Source organism: Theropithecus gelada, chromosome 6 (genome assembly GCF_003255815.1).
Source record: "Theropithecus gelada isolate Dixy chromosome 6, Tgel_1.0, whole genome shotgun sequence".
NCBI classification, from domain to species: domain Eukaryota; kingdom Metazoa; phylum Chordata; class Mammalia; order Primates; family Cercopithecidae; genus Theropithecus; species Theropithecus gelada.
In genome coordinates, this window is record NC_037673.1 from 172,570,675 (window position 1) to 172,589,294 (window position 18,620).

Below are 18,620 nucleotides of genomic sequence, written 5' to 3' on the forward strand. Positions count from 1 at the left end.
TAATTCTATTGCTTAAGTACTTCAGTTTGTTCAGCATGTATCTCTAAGCATAAGGATATTGTACTTCATACCACTATGCATTATCACACTCACGAAACTTGTTTTGTTTTTTTGTTTGTTTGTTTTGAGGTGGAGTCTAGCTCTGTCGCCCAGGCTGGAGTGCAGTGGCGCAATCTTGGCTTACTACAACCTCCACCTCCTGGGTTCAAGCAATTCTCCCACCTCAGACTTCCGAGTAGCTGGGATTACAGGCACGCACCACCATGCCTAGTTAATTTTTTTGTATTTTTAGTAGTGACAGGGTTTCACCATATTGGCCAGGCTGGTTTCAAACTCCTGACCTCAGGTGATCTGCCCACCTCAGCCTCCCAAAGTGCTGGAATGACAGGCAGAAGCCACCACACCCGGCCATGAAACTTGTTCTTGATAGCATGTTATCTAATAGTGTCCCAGTAATATCCTTTTTTGGTGGTTGATTTTAGATTGAGCCAGGATACAGTCAAATATGAAGCATTGTACTTGGTGGTCATACTCTTTGGTCTCTTTCAGTCTAGCACAGTTCCCAGCTTTTACTTGTCTTTCATAGTAGATATTTTTTAAGAGTCCAGGCCAGTTATTTTGTAAATGTCCCATAACTGAGATTGTTAATTGCTTACTCATGATCACACTTAGTTAAATACTGTTGACAAGAACAAGAACATGGAACAGACAGGCACGGTGGCTCACACCTGTAATCCCAGCACTTTGGGAGGCTGAGGCAGGCGGATCACTTGAGGTCAGGAGTATACACACACACACACACACCCCTGAGACTGGGTAATTTATAAAGAAAAGAAGTTTAATTGGCTCACAGTTCTACAGGCTATACAGGAGGCATAGTGGCTTTTGCTTCTAGTGAGGCCTTAGGAAACACAATCATGGCTGAACAGGAAGCAGGCATGTCTTACGTGGCCAGAGCAGAAGAGTGAGGAGGTGCTACATACACACTTTAAACCACCAGACCTCACAATAACTCGTTATCACTAGAACAGCACCAAGGGGATGGTGCCAAACCATTCATGAGAAATCACCCCCGCCAGGCCCCACCTCCAACATTAGGGATTACAATTTGGGATTGTCTAGTTGTTTATTCATGATCATACTCATGTTAAATACTACTGGCTAGAACATGGAATAGATGAAGATGTCTGATTGTTTCCCCAGTATTTTCATTTTTTGACCGCTTTTTATGTGATCATAAAAAATGACACCGATCCAAACCATATCACTTTAATGTAAAACTTAAGGACCCTAGAGAACTGAGAACAAAGGGCCTCCTGGAAGTGGAGTTACTGCAGGCACTCACAGGCCTTCGACTTGTATCCCTGTAGCTAGTCAACAAGTCTTTGCCAAGACTCTACCTACCTACCAAAATTAGACTTCTTAAAAAAGGAATAAAAAGCAGTTCAGAGCACCCAGCTGACTTTTTCCCTCTTGCAGAACACTTAAGGAGTTCCGTGATCGACCGAAAGGACTTAATAATCAAAAGGATTAAGCCCAAACCCCAGCAAGGAGATGACATCACAGTGGTGGACGTAGAGAAGCAGATTGAGGCCTTCCGCAGCCGCCTGATCCAGATGCTGGGGGAGCCTCTTGTCCCTCAACTCCAAGACAAAGTGCACTTGTTGAAGCTCCTGCTCTTCTATGCTGCGGACTTGAACCCTGACGCAGAGCCCTCTCAAAAGGGCTGGAGCAGCTCCTGAGGGCCTGCCAAGCACCGAATGCCAAGAATACCTCCTGAACTCTATCTCCAACTACTTAAAAGCTCCAAAAGTAGGAAAAGTGGCTAAAATCTTACAAGACCAAACCTATATTATTTAATCAGTAGGTTGTAATTTCTAACTCTAGTATAAATATCTTTTTTTAAATAATCCTATCCTAGCCTATTCTCAAATATGGCTTAAATATACAAGGTATATATATTTTTTAATAAATTATTTATCTATACTTTTTTTGAAACAGGTTAATACTGTGTGCACCACGTTTTAACATTTTCATTCAAGATGTGGAAAAATCCCTCTGCTGAAGCCACTCTATACACCAATATTATGTCATTCAAGGTACCGACGACCTGTTTCAGGAGAGACGTTCATTTTTCCCTAATGAAATGCAAGCATTCTATGTTAGACCTATTATATTGCCTATTAATTTGACTTTGTAATAAATAGAGGGTAGAAACAAAAGGATCAAGTGTGTTACAAAACATTTGATGTTAAAAGGAGACAATAAAAAGGCAATGGTTTTTCAAAATACCAAGTTCACTGTGACTGGGTAGGCAGAGTGGAATCACCATTGTTAAAAGGACAAAAAAATAGCCACATTTGAGAAAGTAGTAAGGATTTTTATTGTCAAAACATGAAATCATAATAGAAGACACAAATAAATTAATTGTTCTCATAATTTTAGACTCCAGGGCCTCTCTATGGAAAGGCCAGCTTCTTATACAGACCAGGTGCTATCCAAAACAAAAAACAGGTACTTGAGACAGTGTTCCAGACAACAACTGAACTTGTACCCAGTGAGGAGAAATAAAAAGGTGGCTTCCCTATTTCCCTCCCTCAGTAAGGTTATGTGTTGCATAAAGGGATGAGGCTCATTTTGGTGAAAAATGCTTTCATACAGAAAATTTTGAATTCATTCACCTCCCCACACAGGCATTCCAGGCCCCGGCCTGAACAAGGAAATCAAAATAAGGTAACACCATTGGCTTCACATGAACCTCAAGACTATAATCTAACTGTACCTACCATCTCCTTTACTTTTTTTAAAATTTAATGTCCATTTACCTATACCAAATCAGTAGACTGAAATTTTCTCTCTTAGGAAGTTTTTAACCAAATTAGAGCTAAATTAATCTCACTTTAAAGTGCAAGAAAGGCTCTGCTAGAGTAGTGTTTGTTCTGTGGCATAGAAAGACGAGCGTGCCTCCCCCAGCACTGGCCTAAGAGGCCCCACAAGAAGAACTGGCTGCAGGACAGTGATCCATTAGGTCTACCAAAAAGCAGGGGGACTCAGGGTTCAGCCTAGAAAGAGGGGTCCCTGCCGAATCTGGCTTTTACCTGTACCCAGGTCCCAAACAAATCGTGGGTCCCCTAACTGATAAAGCTGGAGCACAGCACCAGCCATCAACAGGGCCAAAGTCGTCTCAGGGAGTCAATGAGCACCTCTAAGCCATGATTTGTCAGTGCTCACGTGGATAGTGGTAAAGGAATCGAGAAGTCTGGGTTTTGGAACAGCACAAACATTCTTTACCTAGTAAGCAGTGATCAACGTTCTTACCTAGGGTAAATGATGAAAAAATAGGTAATGAGGTCCCCATGCACCAGTGCTGAGAATATTTAGTCTAACTTTAAAGCAGTACAAAATGACTTCTTCTACACAACAAGGGCCAACTTTGTACTAATGTTTCTCAAAAACCAATTACATCTCCAGCTCTAGCCTCAATTTAACGGGTTCTTTACTTTATTTATTTATTTGACAGAGTCTCGTTCTGTCGTCCAGGCTGGAGTGTAATGGCGTGATCTCAGCTCACTACAACCTCCGCCTCCCGGGTTCAGGCAATTCTCCTGCCTCAGCCTCGCAAGTAGCTGGGACTACAGGCGCCCACCACCACGCCCAGCTAATTTTTGTATTTTTAGTAGAGACGTGGTTTCACCATGTTGGCCAGGCTGGTCTTGAACTCCTGACCTCAAGTGATCCACCCACCTTGGCCTCCCAAAGTGCTGGGATGACAGGCATGAGCTACCACGCCCAGCTGATTAAGTTTTTAAATATACCTTTCCTATGTCAACGCCAAGGTAAAAGGGGAGTGGGGTGCAAGAAACCTTCTTTACCAGAATCCCTGGAAAGAAGGGGCTCTAGAAGCCAGTGGGTGTGAGCACATTCAAGTCACGGGGTTTGAGGTTATGGGCCCGTGGTGGTGGTTTCTTTCCTTCCACCACTGGGATGTCCATCTTGGGCGGCTTCAAGGCTGCTGGCTCTTCAGCCATTTGGTTGGTTTGAGCACGGATCAGTTCCAATGGAGAGGGCTTCTGGGCTCCTCGGTAGGCCTGGGTGGCAAAACTTCCTACAAAAGTGAACCAGAGTGCGAATGATTTCAAAACCAGTAGGCAGCTCCCGATATACAATATGGTAAGATGCCTGCCACGCCGCTCTGTTTTTTGAAGGCACTGCCTTACCAGAGTCATACTTTTGAAGGGATCTCGGTCCAAAGAGGCTCCACTTGTCTGACAAGTTTCTGTCCTTATCCCCACTTCCAGAGTCCATGGTGCTGGGATTTGGGCCAGGTAAGGCTGTGGAAGAACCAGAAGTGAACCAGCCCCTGGAAAAACAAAACAAAACATCTCCTAAAATACCTCTTCCTTCACCCCTAGAAATGTCTCACACCGAAAGAACAGGAACTGAACTATCCCGTCTCCCTCCGAAACCACAGGCTTAAATAATACAGCCTCGCCTGCCACACTAGCTTTCCTGAAGCACACAGGAACTCGGAAGGGTCACAGGAAGGGCTCACCTGGGCCTCTGCTTAGGTGAAGAATGTGGACTGGTGCTTGGGGTGGACTGGGCTGATGCAGGCTGCCTCTCTTCTTTTGTTATCTCTCCACTCTGTAGCTTTAGTTTCTGCTCAGATGGGTAAGAAGAGAGACTTTTTAAAAATGAAAGCAAATGCAAACAGCTAAGCCTAGGCATAAACAATTTGGTTCACAATCTAACTTTAAGCACAAGACATCTACAGGTGGACAGGTGGAATGATTTCGAGTGATCTAACAGGTAGTCCTTTGTTTTTGCCAAAGGACATGGAACTCCATCTCCTCAAAAAATGTGTTCATTCTACACTGTATTGTGAACATCCCTGTACTTAAAGCTTTACACTACAACTTTTACTTTCAGAAAAGTGAAGTAATTGCCCCCACATTCCCCCAAGTCGGTAAAATGGAAGAGCCAGAACTCAAGCTATCAGCCTTCTTGGCCTTTTAAGCAGGGCTTAGGCTCTTGTCTCGCTGCTGCTCCTACCACGTACAAAGCCCTGCCATTCTCAGTCTCTCCAAGCCAAGACTCAGGCATGTGGGTCTCTTCAGCTAAATGCTTCCTCTGAGGAGCCTGCTCCATTCTCTCCTCCTCCTCTCCCATAGTCAGCCACTCTGGGTTCCCTCAGCACCGTCAGCATTCCTCTAACTGACTCGCAGTCTAGCGGGGAGAGACAGGTCTAATCTCAGCCCTTCTAGAGCAAGGTTCCCATGCTGTCTCCTCCCTCCAGGCCTGCCATGCCACTGCTTAGCCCAAGCTGTGCTCCAAACAATGATCACGTTTGAATTTTCTCAGACATTCAACAGATCCATTCGTGTAAGTTGACAATCTGTTACAAGATGTAAGTTACAGCTAATATTTCAGCCATCCTCATGTCCTACTCCTATGGGAAAGACACAGAAAATGAGTCACCCAAAGTCAGTCCTACCGTTACGTAAGGTGAACTGCTCAAATAGAATTCTCACTGACCTATACTGGAAAGTTCTCAGTTAAGTGTCAAAGGCTGATGGTACCCCTCTCTGGAAGCATCGGCCTTGTTTGAAAGCTTAAACTGGCCACCAGCCCAAACCTGATTTCCTATAGCAGTTTCTAAACCTAGCCTGCAAAAGAATCATCTGGAATGCTCATTACAAAATGCAAACAGGGCCGGGTGTGGTGGTTCACACATGTAATATCAGCACTTTGGGAGGCCGGGGCAGGTGGATCACATGAGGTCAGGAGTTCAAGACCAGCCTGGCCAACATGGTGAAACCCCGTCTCTACTAAAAATCAGCCAGGCATGGTGGTGCATGCCTGTAATCCTAGCTATTTGGGAGGCTGAGGTGGGAGGATCACTTGAACCCAGGAGGTAGAGGTTGCAGTGAGCCAAGAGCGCAACGCTGTACTTCAGCCCGGGTGACTGCAAACAGGCCACAGTGTTTTATATCCCCACCCACAGGCCACCAGACCCAGGTTATTTCTCCTTATATATAATGTATACTATGATCCTTTCCGGCCTCTTGTGCTCTCCTCACCTTGCCCTCATCATACCCTGTTCAGAACTCTTAAAGCTTGGAACAAGCCTGGATTCTGACCCACCCTTGCCTACAGAAGCCAGTCCAAGTTTCTTAACTGTAATTGCGTCTCTTCACAATCTGCCCCTTCAGGAGCTAGATTTCCAGGCTGCTTTGGAAGGAGGAGGAAGCAGCCAACAGGAAGTAAGGCATCAGGAGACCTGGGTTTGGGTACTATGACTGGCTGAATAGATGGCCTCGAACCTCAATCTCCTCATTGACAAAATATGGAGAAGAGCATCTGCCCCAAAAGGTGATTGTGAGGATGAAATGAATGCAAGGGCTTCACAAATCAAAATGCTATCCAGTATGAAGTGGTCTCCTCTGAAAGAAAGTCATTTGAAACTATTCATTCAAATACTTGGCTGTCACTAAATTAACCCTTACTAAAATTCTTCACTTATAGAAAAGAAATAGCAAAAACATTCCAATTCCACATTGGATTTTAACTTGTTAAAATTAAATGCAGAGCATGATGTTCCTTTCCAGTTAAACTATTACCTCTGTTGAGGCTGCCTAGTTCTCCCCAAGATACTTCACATTTGCTTTATGGTTCATAAAGTACTCGTATATATATGTAAGCTGAGGCTCTCACTCGATCCTGCTAACCAGAAGTAGCAAAACAGACACACCCACTGTATAGGTGGATAAGCAAAACTACGAGGCTAAGAGCTCGGGAGCGAGACTAACTCCACAGTCCTCAACTAACTGAGCTGGTAACTTCGAAACCACAGCCACATTTCAAGCCATGAACACTGAAGGTTTTGTTTTTTGAAAGTTCCTAAGAGCTTACGTGGAGTGCTTCGGCCACTCGAAGGTACTTGGTCTCCTCGGTGGTGAGGCCCTTGTGAGGTGTGTAGCCAGCATCTGTCAGCCCTGCCTGTCGCTCAAAATGCTGAATGCTTTCCTGGGTCTGTTCTGGGAACAGAGGAGATGACAGTCATGCCCATTGCCCTCTCCCATCACAAAACAGGGAGGACAACATGGATATCTACTGTTCTCCCCAGAAGCAAGAGACCACACTGACCATCCAAAGAAGAGGAGATTTTCCCCAGAGAGGTACTGTAGCACTAATTCTGAACCGCACACAAAGGCTGTCTAGCCAGAAAGAAGCCTTCCCTCACACCAAGCTGAAGAGGTTATTCCTAAAGGGACAACTGAAGAACCTTGAGCTCAATACTCCCACCCTCCTCTTAGTTGTACACGGTGACATTTTCTTTGTATTTAGAAATGCAACATGGGGCTGGACGCGGTAGCTGACGCCTGTAATCCCAGCACTTTGGGAGGTTGAGGCAGGAGGATCACCTAAGGTCAGGAGTTCGAGACCAGCCTGGCCAACATGGAGAAACCCTGTCTCTACTAAAAATACAAAATTAGCTGGGCGTGATGGCGCATGCCTGTAATCCCAGCTACTTGGGAGGCTGAGGCAGAAGAATTGCTCAAACCCAGGAGGCAGAGGTTGCGGTGAGCCGAGACCACGCCATTGCACTATAGCCTGGGCGACAAGAGCAAAACTCCGTCTCAAAAAACAAAAAAATACAAAAATTAGCCGGGCATGGCGGCGGGCGGGTGCCTGCAATCCCAGCTACTTGGGAAGCTGAGACATGAGAATCGCTTGAACTTGGGAGGTGGAGGTTGCAATGTGCCAAGATCGTGCCACTGCACTCCAGCCTGGGCAACAGACTCTGTCTCAAGAGAAAAAGAAGAAAAAAAGAAATGCAGCATGAGGAAGGCGGCTGATAGCCCGACACAGTAAAAATTCTCCAAATATAAAACTTTCTAAGAGATTCACCACCCTCGTCACCTACACAAAAAATTTTGCCAGAGAAACTGGCCACATTCAGGCTAGACAGCACCAAGGTACCATCCAGATCCAAACCAGATAGCCTGCCTTGAGCTAGCCAAAGTCTACTGATTCCATGTTTCTCCTGTGTGAAATGGCCCATCCCAGTGCCTGGAACAGCAGACATAACTCCACTCAACATTCCTTCAGTCTGACTTGATTATCTCATAATCAAAAAGTTAGTTCTGCTGTGGAATGAATAACGGCTGACTTTCTGCTTAATCTGTACATAAACCACATAATACACTCTCACATACAGGAATGTGGCAGCTGTGAACCAGAAGACTAGATACCAGATGCCTTTTATGACTTCGTCATTCCTCTTCTAAGGAGGTATTTCCATCAGAAATAGAAGAAAAAAAAAAAACCTAAATGCATAAAGATGTTCTTCAGACTTACCAGGTAGTCACTTGAAAATCTAAAAACAAGGGATTTAACGCATGACAATATACCAATACCAGGAATTTTTTGTTTAATAGAGACAGGATCCCACTATGTTGCTCAGGCTGATTCTCAAACTCCTGGTCTCAAGCATTTCTCCTGCCTCGGCCTCCCAAAGTGCTGGGATTACAACCATGAGCCAGCCACCGCACCCAACTAATACCAGAATTAAATGCAGCTTTCCTGCCCCGCTACCCTCCCCCACAATGGAGTCTTGCTCTGTTGCCCAGAGCTGGAGTGCAATGGCGCTATCTCAGCTCACTGCAACCTCACCTCCCAGGTTCAAGCAATTCTCCTGCCTCACCCTCCCGAGTAGCTGGGATTACAGGTGTGCACCACCACGCCCGGCTAGTTTTTGTATTTTTAGTAGAGACGGGGTTTCACCATGTTGGCCAGGCTGGTCTCATACTCCTGACTTCGTGATCCGCCCGCTTCTGCCTCCCAAGGTGCTGGAATTACAGGTGTGAGCCACCACGCCCAGCCTTAAATGCAGCTTTTTAAAACTTAAGACTATAGCAACATCAAAAGTTCATGGCAGTGTTAATTGAAAAAAACCAGAATGGTATATTTACTATACCTGGAGTTATATAAAAATATGCATGTATGTGGAAATGAGTAAGCCAAATAAATATGAGTGACATTCACATACTGGAGTGTCATAATGTTCTGTACTGTTAGTAAACTATATATATATTTTTTGAGACAGAGTCTCACTCGTTGCCCAGGCTGGAGTACAGCGGCATGATATCAGCTCACTGCAACCTCTGCCTCCCAGGTTCAAGCAATTATCTTGCCTCAGCCTCCCGAGTAGCTAGGATTATAGATACACGCTACCACACCCAACAATTTTTGTATTTTTAGTAAAGTTGGGGTTTCACCATGTTGGCCAGGCTGGTCTTGAACTCCTTACCTCAAGTGATCCACCCACCTCTGCCTCCCAAAGTGCTGGGATTACCGACCTGAGCCACCACCCCCAGTGGGTAAATTATTTTCATTAAAGAAGTTACATTGTGCTAGCCGGGCGCGGTGGCTCACGCCTGTAATCCCAGCACTTTGGGAGGCCAAGGCGGGTGGATCACGAGGTCAGGAGATGGAGATCATCCCAGCTAACACAGTGAAACCCCATCTCTACTAAAAATACAAAAAAATTAGCCGGGCGTGGTGGCGGGTGCCTGTAGTCCCAGCTACTCGGGAGGCTGAGGCAGGAGAATGGCGTGAACCCAGGAAGCAGAGCTTGCAGTGAGCCAAGATCACGCCACTGCACTCCAGCCTGGGTGACAGGGCAAGACTCCGTCTCAAAAAAAAAAAAGTTGTCTCAACTCTTCCCCACCCCTATGGCACTCTACTCTGATGGTGAAGAGTGCTTACTTTTGCTAAAAAAAAACAATGAATAAGTTTTGTAACACTGCTAGAACACATTCTCAAGCTTGTAATATAAAAGTAGTGTTGTTGATTCAACAGATGTGAATAAGAGAAAATCAAAGTATATAGGCCAGGTGCGGTGGCTCACACCTGTAATCCCAGCACTTTGGGAGGCCTAGGCGGGTGGATCACAAGGTCAGGAGTTCAAGACCATCCTGCCCAACAGAGTGAAACCCCATCTCCACTAAAACTACAGAAATTAGCCAGGCATGGTGGCACGCGCCTGTAGTCCCAGCTACTCGGGAGGCTGAGGCGGGAGAATTGCTTGAACCCAGGAGGCGAAGGTTGTAGTGAGCTGAGACCACACCATTGCACTCCAGCCTAGGTGAGAGTGAGACTCTGTCTCAAAAAAAAAAAGAAACCAAAGTAAGAGTTAAGAGTTTGGACTTTGGGTTCTTGGTGAATTCACTAGGAAATGCCCAGGACAAATGGATGCCCTCCTGGAGAAGATAAACAAGGGCTTATGCCTTCAAAAATGAACCAACCAAGGAGAACCTCTATGTACCTTACCCTGGTAGGGGCACAGCTGCTGACAAGCAGAGCCATGTATCTAATTGTTAACTTCCCACAGCAACCCGTACAGCCCTCTAGAATGAAGTTTAGTTAGCTTGTTATAAGGTTAAGAAAAAATCCAAGTTCTCATATCAGGGTTCATTAGGATGACCAATCATACATTCTTAAGACTAAAGACACTTGGACCTGGTCGTCTTCCTGGTAGACCAACTTTGAGCTGTTTAATTACAAAAAAAAAAAAAAAAAAACTGGGGCAAGTGGGAAATGCCTGGATGTTTGGCCTTCTCCAGCAGAACTTGAAACAGTGACAGCAGCAGCTGCCAGCCACTGAGCACTGGGCCGTCTCATCCTCACCTCAGCCTGCCAGTGACACTCCCCATTTTAGAGCGGGGCGGTCTCCGCAGTTAAGTAGCCTGCCCAAGGCCACAGTGACAGATCTGGGAAAATGAGATTGTATCAACAAAGCAGCAGGAATGCACCTAAATCAGACTAAGATGCTTAACATTTGGCAAATCTTCCACCTAATAAATGGAGCTTCAATACTGACATGATTCAGCCAACCTAACAAACTGACATTTGTTGGGACAAGGTAAGGCGGGCATGTTGCAGAATCATCTCCAGTCCGCTTGTAGGAAGCCTCAGCTCTTCCCCGCCCCTATGGCACTCTACTCTGAGGGTGAAGAGTGCTTACTTGTGATCAGAGAATTCATGATGACATGGGTAGCTTTAGCCTTCACCACTGGGACCTTGTCCACACTGTCAATGGCCGATGACAGGGTCATGGCAGAGGAGGGTAGATTGGCCTCTCCTTCCTCCACCTGTTCAAGAGAGGTACAGTACAGAAGCACTTAGGCAGAGCAGGGGAGACACACACCTAAACTTACTCCTTTGGGGAGGAAGTTACTGAAATAACATTAATCTGGTAAGTGAGGAAATCGTTGAAGGGAAGAGTTGGTCATCTCCACCCAGCTACATAGGTATTATCCAAAGTGACAACAAAAACAGACATTATGTGAATAGTTTACATGTATAAAGGTGGGAAAGTCAGAATTTGAAAGTCTGAGGTCTACTACCTTCCTAGACTATGACCTTCCAGTATACTATAGTACTATGCCCTAAGAATGCAGAAGAAATGCTTATTATGAAGCACTGGCCACATCCCAGCACTGTGCTAGATCTTAATTGATGAGAGCACTAGGTAAGTGGTTCTCACCCTGGGCCAGGCATTAAAACAGACTGCCGGGCTCCACCTCAGTTTGATTCAGTAGGTCCCGGGTGGTCCGGGGTGGAGTTCAAGAATTTGTTTCTAATAAATTCCCAGGTGATACTGCTGCTGCTGGTCCCAAGACCACACCTTGAGGACCACTGTTCCCAAGGTTCAAGTAATGGTCTTTTGAAACAAACAAAAAAATCTACTTAGCTCTTCATTTTCAACATGCAAGAGCTGGGAGCCTCCACCTTCTGCAATCGAAACACCTGATACCTTACTCAGGCCTAGCAGGGAGGAGAGAACAAGACTTACTCTTTATTCTGTGCCTGTCTGGAAGAACTGAGAAGAAAATAAGATGGTTGAAAAAAAGGGGGAGACAGATAAAAAGTACTGAAAAATGTTGTATCCTTACTACAAAACGGAATTTATACCTTTAAGCTGTGACCTTGAGTAAAACTTGAGCCTATGTTTCCTTACTGGGAAGATGGTTGATTCCTAACATGGGGAGAGTTAGGGCAAATGAAAGATCGCATGTGATGAGTCAGGCGGAGCTCTCCTTTGGCACAGCTGTTCCAAGTTGTCAGCTGTTCCAGCTGAGGCCCCGCAGAAACCTGGAAGCCCACTCATTCCCTGCCTTGTGGAGCCATCAGCAGGGTGTGTGGCCTGGGAAGCGCCACCAGAAGCCCCGCTCACCTCCTGCTCTGGACCCTCAAGCCCACTGCTCTGACGTCACCGGCAAGCTGCAGCAGGCCTTTTCTCCTTGCACTTTTGCTACCTGTTACGTGGCATACTCTCTCCTCAACAGCTGACTGGCTCATATTTCAGTAGATAATTGATATAGGGAATATCCCCCAGAGCTGTAGGGGGTACTTTCTTAGAAAGGAGCTTTCTGCCCTCAGAGTGTACTGGAGGTGGGGGGAAAAAACACTCCTTAGAAAGAATCAAATATGGCTCCGCAAAGAGAAAGTTAAGCAGGGAGCCTGCGTTCATAGTACCAGCTGTGTAGCTAATACAGAATGTGCCAAGCCTTTACATCCCTTTACTCAATCCCCACAGCACCTCTATGACATAAGGTATTCCCAGCTCTCAGAGGGAGACACTGGGGCTCAGGGTACAGTTGTGTGCCCAAGGTCTTGCTAGGACAGACCACCTGGGACTCACACCCCGGTCTATTTCAGGGGACCCTTACTGTGTACTGCCTGTCAGGCCCTGAGCTAGCTATCATATGGCTCAAAGTTCAGAGAAACTGTAACTACAGGTTAGACAGCCTTATGTGAACTTGGTGGACTTACGTTATTCAGGCAACAGTCTAGCCTTTCTGTATTCTTGGTGGCTGGAGAGTCAGAGGGAAGAGGGTCCCTGAGGTCGGGAAACAGAGGCTCCAATAATACGAACGTACGAAACTAGACTGCATGAAAGACTGTGAGGTGTGTTCGGAGTGGCCTTAGGAAGGAGGCAGTTCTTACAGAGGACGGCCATGGGCAAAGGCAGCTGAGGCTGGAAGAACAGCATGAGGAGAAGTACAGCATGTGTTCAAGAAAGGGCCAATTTTTTTCCCCAGTCACAAAATGAGCATTTTTTGGGAATCATGCCAGGCCCTCGGCTGGATTCTGCAGGTAACAGTACAAACCTAGACACGGCCCCTGTCCTCAGGAAGCTAATGGAGGGTAGGAAAGCAATGCAGGAATGACAATGGGGACCATGGTACCGTGGGGAGCTCAGAGGGAGGGGTGATGGTCTTATCAGGAGGACGGAGATGTCACGCAAACTGTCACAGAAGAGACTTTTGAGCTAAGACTTAAAGGGCAAATGGAGTGGGAGAAGGGGTGAGGACAGGATGAGGATGGTAAACATCCTAAACAATCAGGGCAGTGTGAGCCAAACACAGACAGGCAGAAAATACGCTGGTAAGTGCGAGAATTTTAGGTAACTTGCGTGGTTCAAGCACTGGGTAGGGGAGCTGGGGAGATGCAGGCAAGACTTAGATCACATGGAACGTGGATCATGCTGAGCTTGGATTTAGCTCTGTGGGGAATGTGGAAGAGTCTCAGGAGCAGACAAGGCCATTCGAGTTTTGAATTAAAAAGAAAAAAACAGAGGGGGATTTAGAAAACCATCTATTGGGTACACTGTACACTGTTCGGGTGACGGGCACACAAAAAGCCCAGACTTCACCACTATACAATCCATCCGTGTGAACAAAACCTCGGGTCACCCTAAAGCTACTGAATTTTTTTTTTTAACAAAATAAATAAAATCTTAAAGAAGAAAAGACAACTGTAACTGAGGCACAGAAAACACATACAGGGATGGTTGCTGCCCAACTCCGTGGGCACAGGGAGCCGCTGAAGGCTCCTGGAGCAGAGGAAGGACAAACGGGTTGCGTGTGCCAGAAGCGGCCAGCAGGGTCAGATACCTTGGCGAGGTGCTGATACTTGCGCTCTGGAATCACTGGCTTCCAAGGGACGCTGCCCATGTCCGATGGAGGCGGAGTCATGGGCGCAGGGTCCTCCAGGGTATCATCATAGCTGAGTGCCCGGCGGTATATCCCAATGGGCAGGGACATCTTGCCTAGAGGCCCACTAGCCTCAAGAGCTAAGAACAGAGACACCTGTCAAGACAGGTTCAGCAACTGGACATACTAGTAGCTTTGAATTGATCCGCAGGAAGGAAAGCTCTGAAATACTCTTGTTCTTGGACAGAGCAAAATAGCTTGTTCTGGAGTAGCTAATCCCGTTCAGGAAAGGCAGTGGCACCAAGCCCTTCCTCTATGCCTGACACTGTGGGTGGTCCACTTAACCCACTCAGCCGTCCTAATCCTTTTTTTTTATTTGTTTAGAGACATAGTCTATGTTGCCCAGGCTGGAGTGCAGCGGCACCATCACGGCCCACTGCAGGCTCAACCTCCTGGCTCAAGTGCCTCAGCCCAGTGAGTAGTTGGGAGTATAGGCATATGCCACCACGTCCAGCTAATTTTCATGGATTAGGAAACCTGAAGTTCCATTTAAATGTACTTGACCACAACTTCCAAGTACAGTTTGGAATCAAAACCCAAACCTATCTGATTTCAAACCTGTGTCCTTTATGCCACAGAAGCCACCCCCCTACTGCAATACTAAAGCTCTCAATTCATGCAAGACTGAGGATATGAAATGACTGAGGATACGAAGTTCTCATTCCCATTTCATAGATGAGGAAACTAAGGCCTAGGGGTAAACTGATCTTCCCAAGTTCATTCAGAAAATGGCTGCCTGGGGCTCAGCCAAGGTCTGTGGATCTTCTACCTTCCTTTCCTCACCAAAGAAAACAGCACTGCAAGAAATGTTGTCTGGCATCACCTGTAGTTGCAAATGTTCTGTATGATTTATTCCAACAGCAGAGTCACTTTCCATCACAGAAATGATTGACAACCACTCTCGCAAACCACCACCAGCTGATCCCGCCATTCCTGTCCACTGGAACTGACGCCCAGCATGTCCGATTGTGATGCGGGCACTCTCGGCTGTGCCAGACCAGGGAGCCAAGTTCATTGTGTTTCGTTTCCTAACCCTTGCGTATCAGAACTCATGTCCAGACCCTACCTGAGAGGTGACATTTTCCTGTTGCTAAAATCATACAATCACATTCTCTAAGACATCAACCTGCCTGGCAGTAAGTCCAAAACCACAAAAGATTTCATTTAAACGGCAAGGGGACCAAGCAGCTATCATTATTATTACTATTGCTATTAGTAATAATTAACAAAACCATAGAAATAAAAAGAGGATAAGAGGTTGCCAGGGAGTAGCTGGGGGGCAGTGAGGACGTGACTGCTAATGGTATGAAGTTTTCCTTTGGAGGTTATGAAAACGTACTGCAATTTGGCCGGGTGCGGTGGCTCACGCCTGTAATCCCAGCACTTTGGGAGGCTGATGTGGGTGGATCACCTGAGGTCAGGCGTTCCAGCCTGGCCAACATGGCGAAACCCCATCTCTACTCAAAATACAAGAATTAGCCAGGCGTGGTGGTACGTGCCTGTAGTCCCAGCTACTTGGGAAGCTGAGGCAGGAGAATTGCTTGAACCCAGGAGGCAGAGGTTGCAGAGAGCCAAGATCGTGCCACTGCACTCCAGCCTAGGCAACAGAGTGAGATTCCATCTCAAAAAGAAAGAAAATGTACTGCAACTAGATAGTAGTTTTGTTTGCACAACCCTGTGAATATACTAAAAATCACAACATTGTTCACTTTCGGTGGGTGAATTTTATGGTATGTGCATTACATCTCAAACACACACACAAGCGAATAATAATTACTAAATCTTCCTCCTTGCTAGACAATTACATCCCTCATCTTATCTAATCCTCATTAAGCAGATACTCTTCCCATTTTCCAATTTCCCATTTTCACAATCAACTTGCCCAATATCACCTAGCTTGAAAGAGTGCGCCGGGAACTGGAACACAGACCTGAGCCAGTGCACACACTCTGCATGCAACACACTACAAAGCATTCACCGAATGGGCACAACCCTATGGCTGGCGATGGCTACATGGAGTGTACGGTAATCACAGCAACAATGAAAGACAAACTAAAACAGAGCTGATGATGTTAAAACTAGAGATGGATCTATATTGGGGAATGCAGGAGACTTCTGTTAATCCACCTAGTTGGGAAGCAATTTTGAAAACATCTTAAAGATTCCCACTGAACAGCCATCCTAAAACCAATCAAGTCAGCTAATATTTACTAGAAAATATGTTCGTGTACAGACAGACCAAATGCATTCTGGGCAGTAAATACATATTTATCACTGATTTTTAACTCCCATTTTTACGTATTTTGTTTAATCTTCACAATCCTGATAGGAACCATCATCTTTCTTCGTCATCATAATTTACCAAGAATCAGAAATTAAGCGATTCAGATTTAATTAAAAATCACTTTCCTTTCTCATGAAACAATTCAAGTAGTCATCAATGGTGTCAGTAACCCAGAAATTGACTCATTAAGGGTTGCTGTGAGCATTTTCATGAATAGGTTCAATCTGCCATTTAAGCAGGCTGGTGCCTTTTTACCAAGACTTCCATCCCACCTCCCCACCACCCCCAAAAAAGTGAGTTTAATCACTTTGGTACATACTACAAGAAGGTGAGTTTAATCACTTCAGTACCTACTACAAGAACTGCACAACTTATTCTGAATTCTTATTTGATAACTAGGAAAGTAACAAACTTGTCATAATACCCTTAACTGAAGTGAGTATTCTCTTTAAGTTAAAGTTTCATACTATGGCTGAGCAACTAATAAAATATTTAAATGATGCCAATCTAAGGCCGGGCACGGTGGCTCACACCTGTAATCCCAGCACTTTGGAAGGCCAAGGCGGAAGGATCACCTGAGGTCAGGAGTTTGAGACCAGCCTGGCCAACATGGAGAAACCATGTCTCAATTAAAAATACAAAAAGTTAGCCAGGCGCAGTGGCAGGCACCTGTAATCCCAGCTACTTGAGGCTGAGGCAGGAGAATCACTTGAGCCTGGGAGGCGGAGGTTGCAGTGAGCTGAGATCATGCCGCTGCATTCCAGCTTGGGCAGAGTGAGATTCCATCTCGAAAGTAAAATAAAACTGGCTGGGTGCAGTGGCTCACACCTGTAATCCCAACACTTTCGGAGGCCGAGGCAGGCGGATCACAAGGTCAGGAGATCAAGACCAGCCTGGCCAATATGGTGAAACCCCATCTTTACTAAAAATACAAAAATTAGCTGGGCGTGGTGGTGTGTGCCTGTAATCCCAGTTATTGGGGAGGCTGAGGCAGGAGAATGGCTTGAAGCCAGGAGGTGGAGGTTTGCAGTAAGCTGAGACTGTGCCACTGCACTCCAGCCTGGGCAACAGAGCAAGACTCCATCTCAAAAAAATAAAATAAAATAAGCCAATCTATTAAGTCTAAATACTCGCCTGGTGGCAGAGATTAACCATTAACATATAGTTCAGATAAAATGGTTTCTATCTAGCTTAAAACATTAATAAGGGCAAAACATGATTTTACCAAAAAGAATTAAGTTTACCAGGCACTTCTGGTTGTCTTGAAGCCATTGAAAGACTGGGATCCAGGTGCTTTTTCTATATAGAATTCCGAGCTGAGTCCCTGCCACCTAATAAAATAACAAAGGGCATTTTCTTATGGTGAACACTAAAGAGCAGCACCAATGCTGTTCTTCTGACAGGCACACAGAATTTTATGGCTTGTTTACAAGGTTGAAACACACACACACAAGAGCCAGTGGGTGACAAACATGCCAATGAAAAAAGAAGGATAAAGTCAAAGGTCTCACCACACCTGTGGCTGATCTTAACACCTGTGAGATGACAGAGCTAAGACGCCATACATGGTGAAGTCACCTTACCACAGTGAAATGATGTGACGACTAAGCTGACAGACAGATGTTAATGAGGAACACGGTCCAGCTGCTGCAAATTAGCAAAGCTTCCCAGGAAGAGTCCATCCAGAGGTTCTAATAACAACAAACAGCCAGCATTGGAACAGCCCATCAGAGTCTGGCAAACACTTGTTTATTCCCCACAACAACCCTGCAAGGGCTATTACACTCATTTCATTATCTTAACTCACAGCAAGTGGCCAGATACTACAGTAGGGAAATTCGCTCTTTACTGCTAACACTACGAACTATTTATAGCGTTTATCTTGTCTTTTAATCCTTGCAGCAAGATGGCAAAGCAGATATTATTTAGCCCAATTTTTTTTTTTTTTTTTTTTTTTTTTTTTGAGATGGAGTCTCGCTCTGTCGCCCAGGCTGGAGTGCAGTGGCGCGATCTCGGCTCACTGCAAGCTCCGCCTCCCGGGTTTACGCCATTCTCCTGCCTCAGCCTCCCGAGTAGCTGGGACTACAGGCGCCCGCCACCTCGCCCGGCTAGTTTTTTGTATTTTTTAGTAGAGACGGGGTTTCAGTGTGTTAGCCAGGATGGTCTCGATCTCCTCACCTCGTGATCCACCCGTCTTGGCCTCCCAAAGTGCTGGGATTACAGGCTTGAGCCACCGCGCCCGGCCTTTTTTTTTTTTTTTTTTTTTTTTTTTT

At 45.7% G+C, this 18,620-nt stretch overlaps 2 protein-coding genes across 11 annotated transcripts in view; one reads left to right on the forward strand and one right to left on the reverse strand.

The window, feature by feature from the left end:
• Positions 1–3,331, forward strand: part of SIMC1 (SUMO interacting motifs containing 1) — a 91,883-nt gene extending 88,552 nt beyond the window's left edge. For 4 of the 5 annotated variants that reach the window (XM_025387441.1, XM_025387439.1, XM_025387440.1 and 1 more), the window contains one exon: positions 1,480–2,291. In XM_025387441.1, coding sequence (XP_025243226.1) covers positions 1,480–1,742 — 263 coding nt within the window. In that variant the 3' untranslated portion in view covers positions 1,743–2,291. Of the gene's footprint in view, positions 1–1,479 lie in introns of all 5 variants that reach the window. The other variant, XR_003119800.1, reaches the window with a different exon arrangement.
• The window catches only part of KIAA1191 (KIAA1191 ortholog), an 18,304-nt gene continuing 2,043 nt past the window's right edge, over positions 2,360–18,620 (reverse strand). For 2 of the 6 annotated variants that reach the window (XM_025387444.1, XM_025387445.1), the window contains exons 2-9: positions 17,931–18,038; positions 17,592–17,678; positions 13,965–14,143; positions 11,030–11,156; positions 6,913–7,037; positions 4,553–4,659; positions 4,218–4,360; positions 2,360–4,105 (exon numbers count right to left, since the gene is read on the reverse strand). In XM_025387444.1, the coding sequence (XP_025243229.1) occupies positions 3,897–4,105; positions 4,218–4,360; positions 4,553–4,659; positions 6,913–7,037; positions 11,030–11,156; positions 13,965–14,143; positions 17,592–17,619 (918 nt within the window). In that variant the 5' untranslated portion in view covers positions 17,620–17,678; positions 17,931–18,038 and the 3' untranslated portion in view covers positions 2,360–3,896. The remainder of the gene's footprint in view (positions 4,106–4,217; positions 4,361–4,552; positions 4,660–6,912; positions 7,038–11,029; positions 11,157–13,964; positions 14,144–17,591; positions 17,679–17,930; positions 18,039–18,620) is intronic. The other 4 variants (XM_025387446.1, XM_025387447.1, XM_025387448.1 and 1 more) reach the window with 4 other exon arrangements.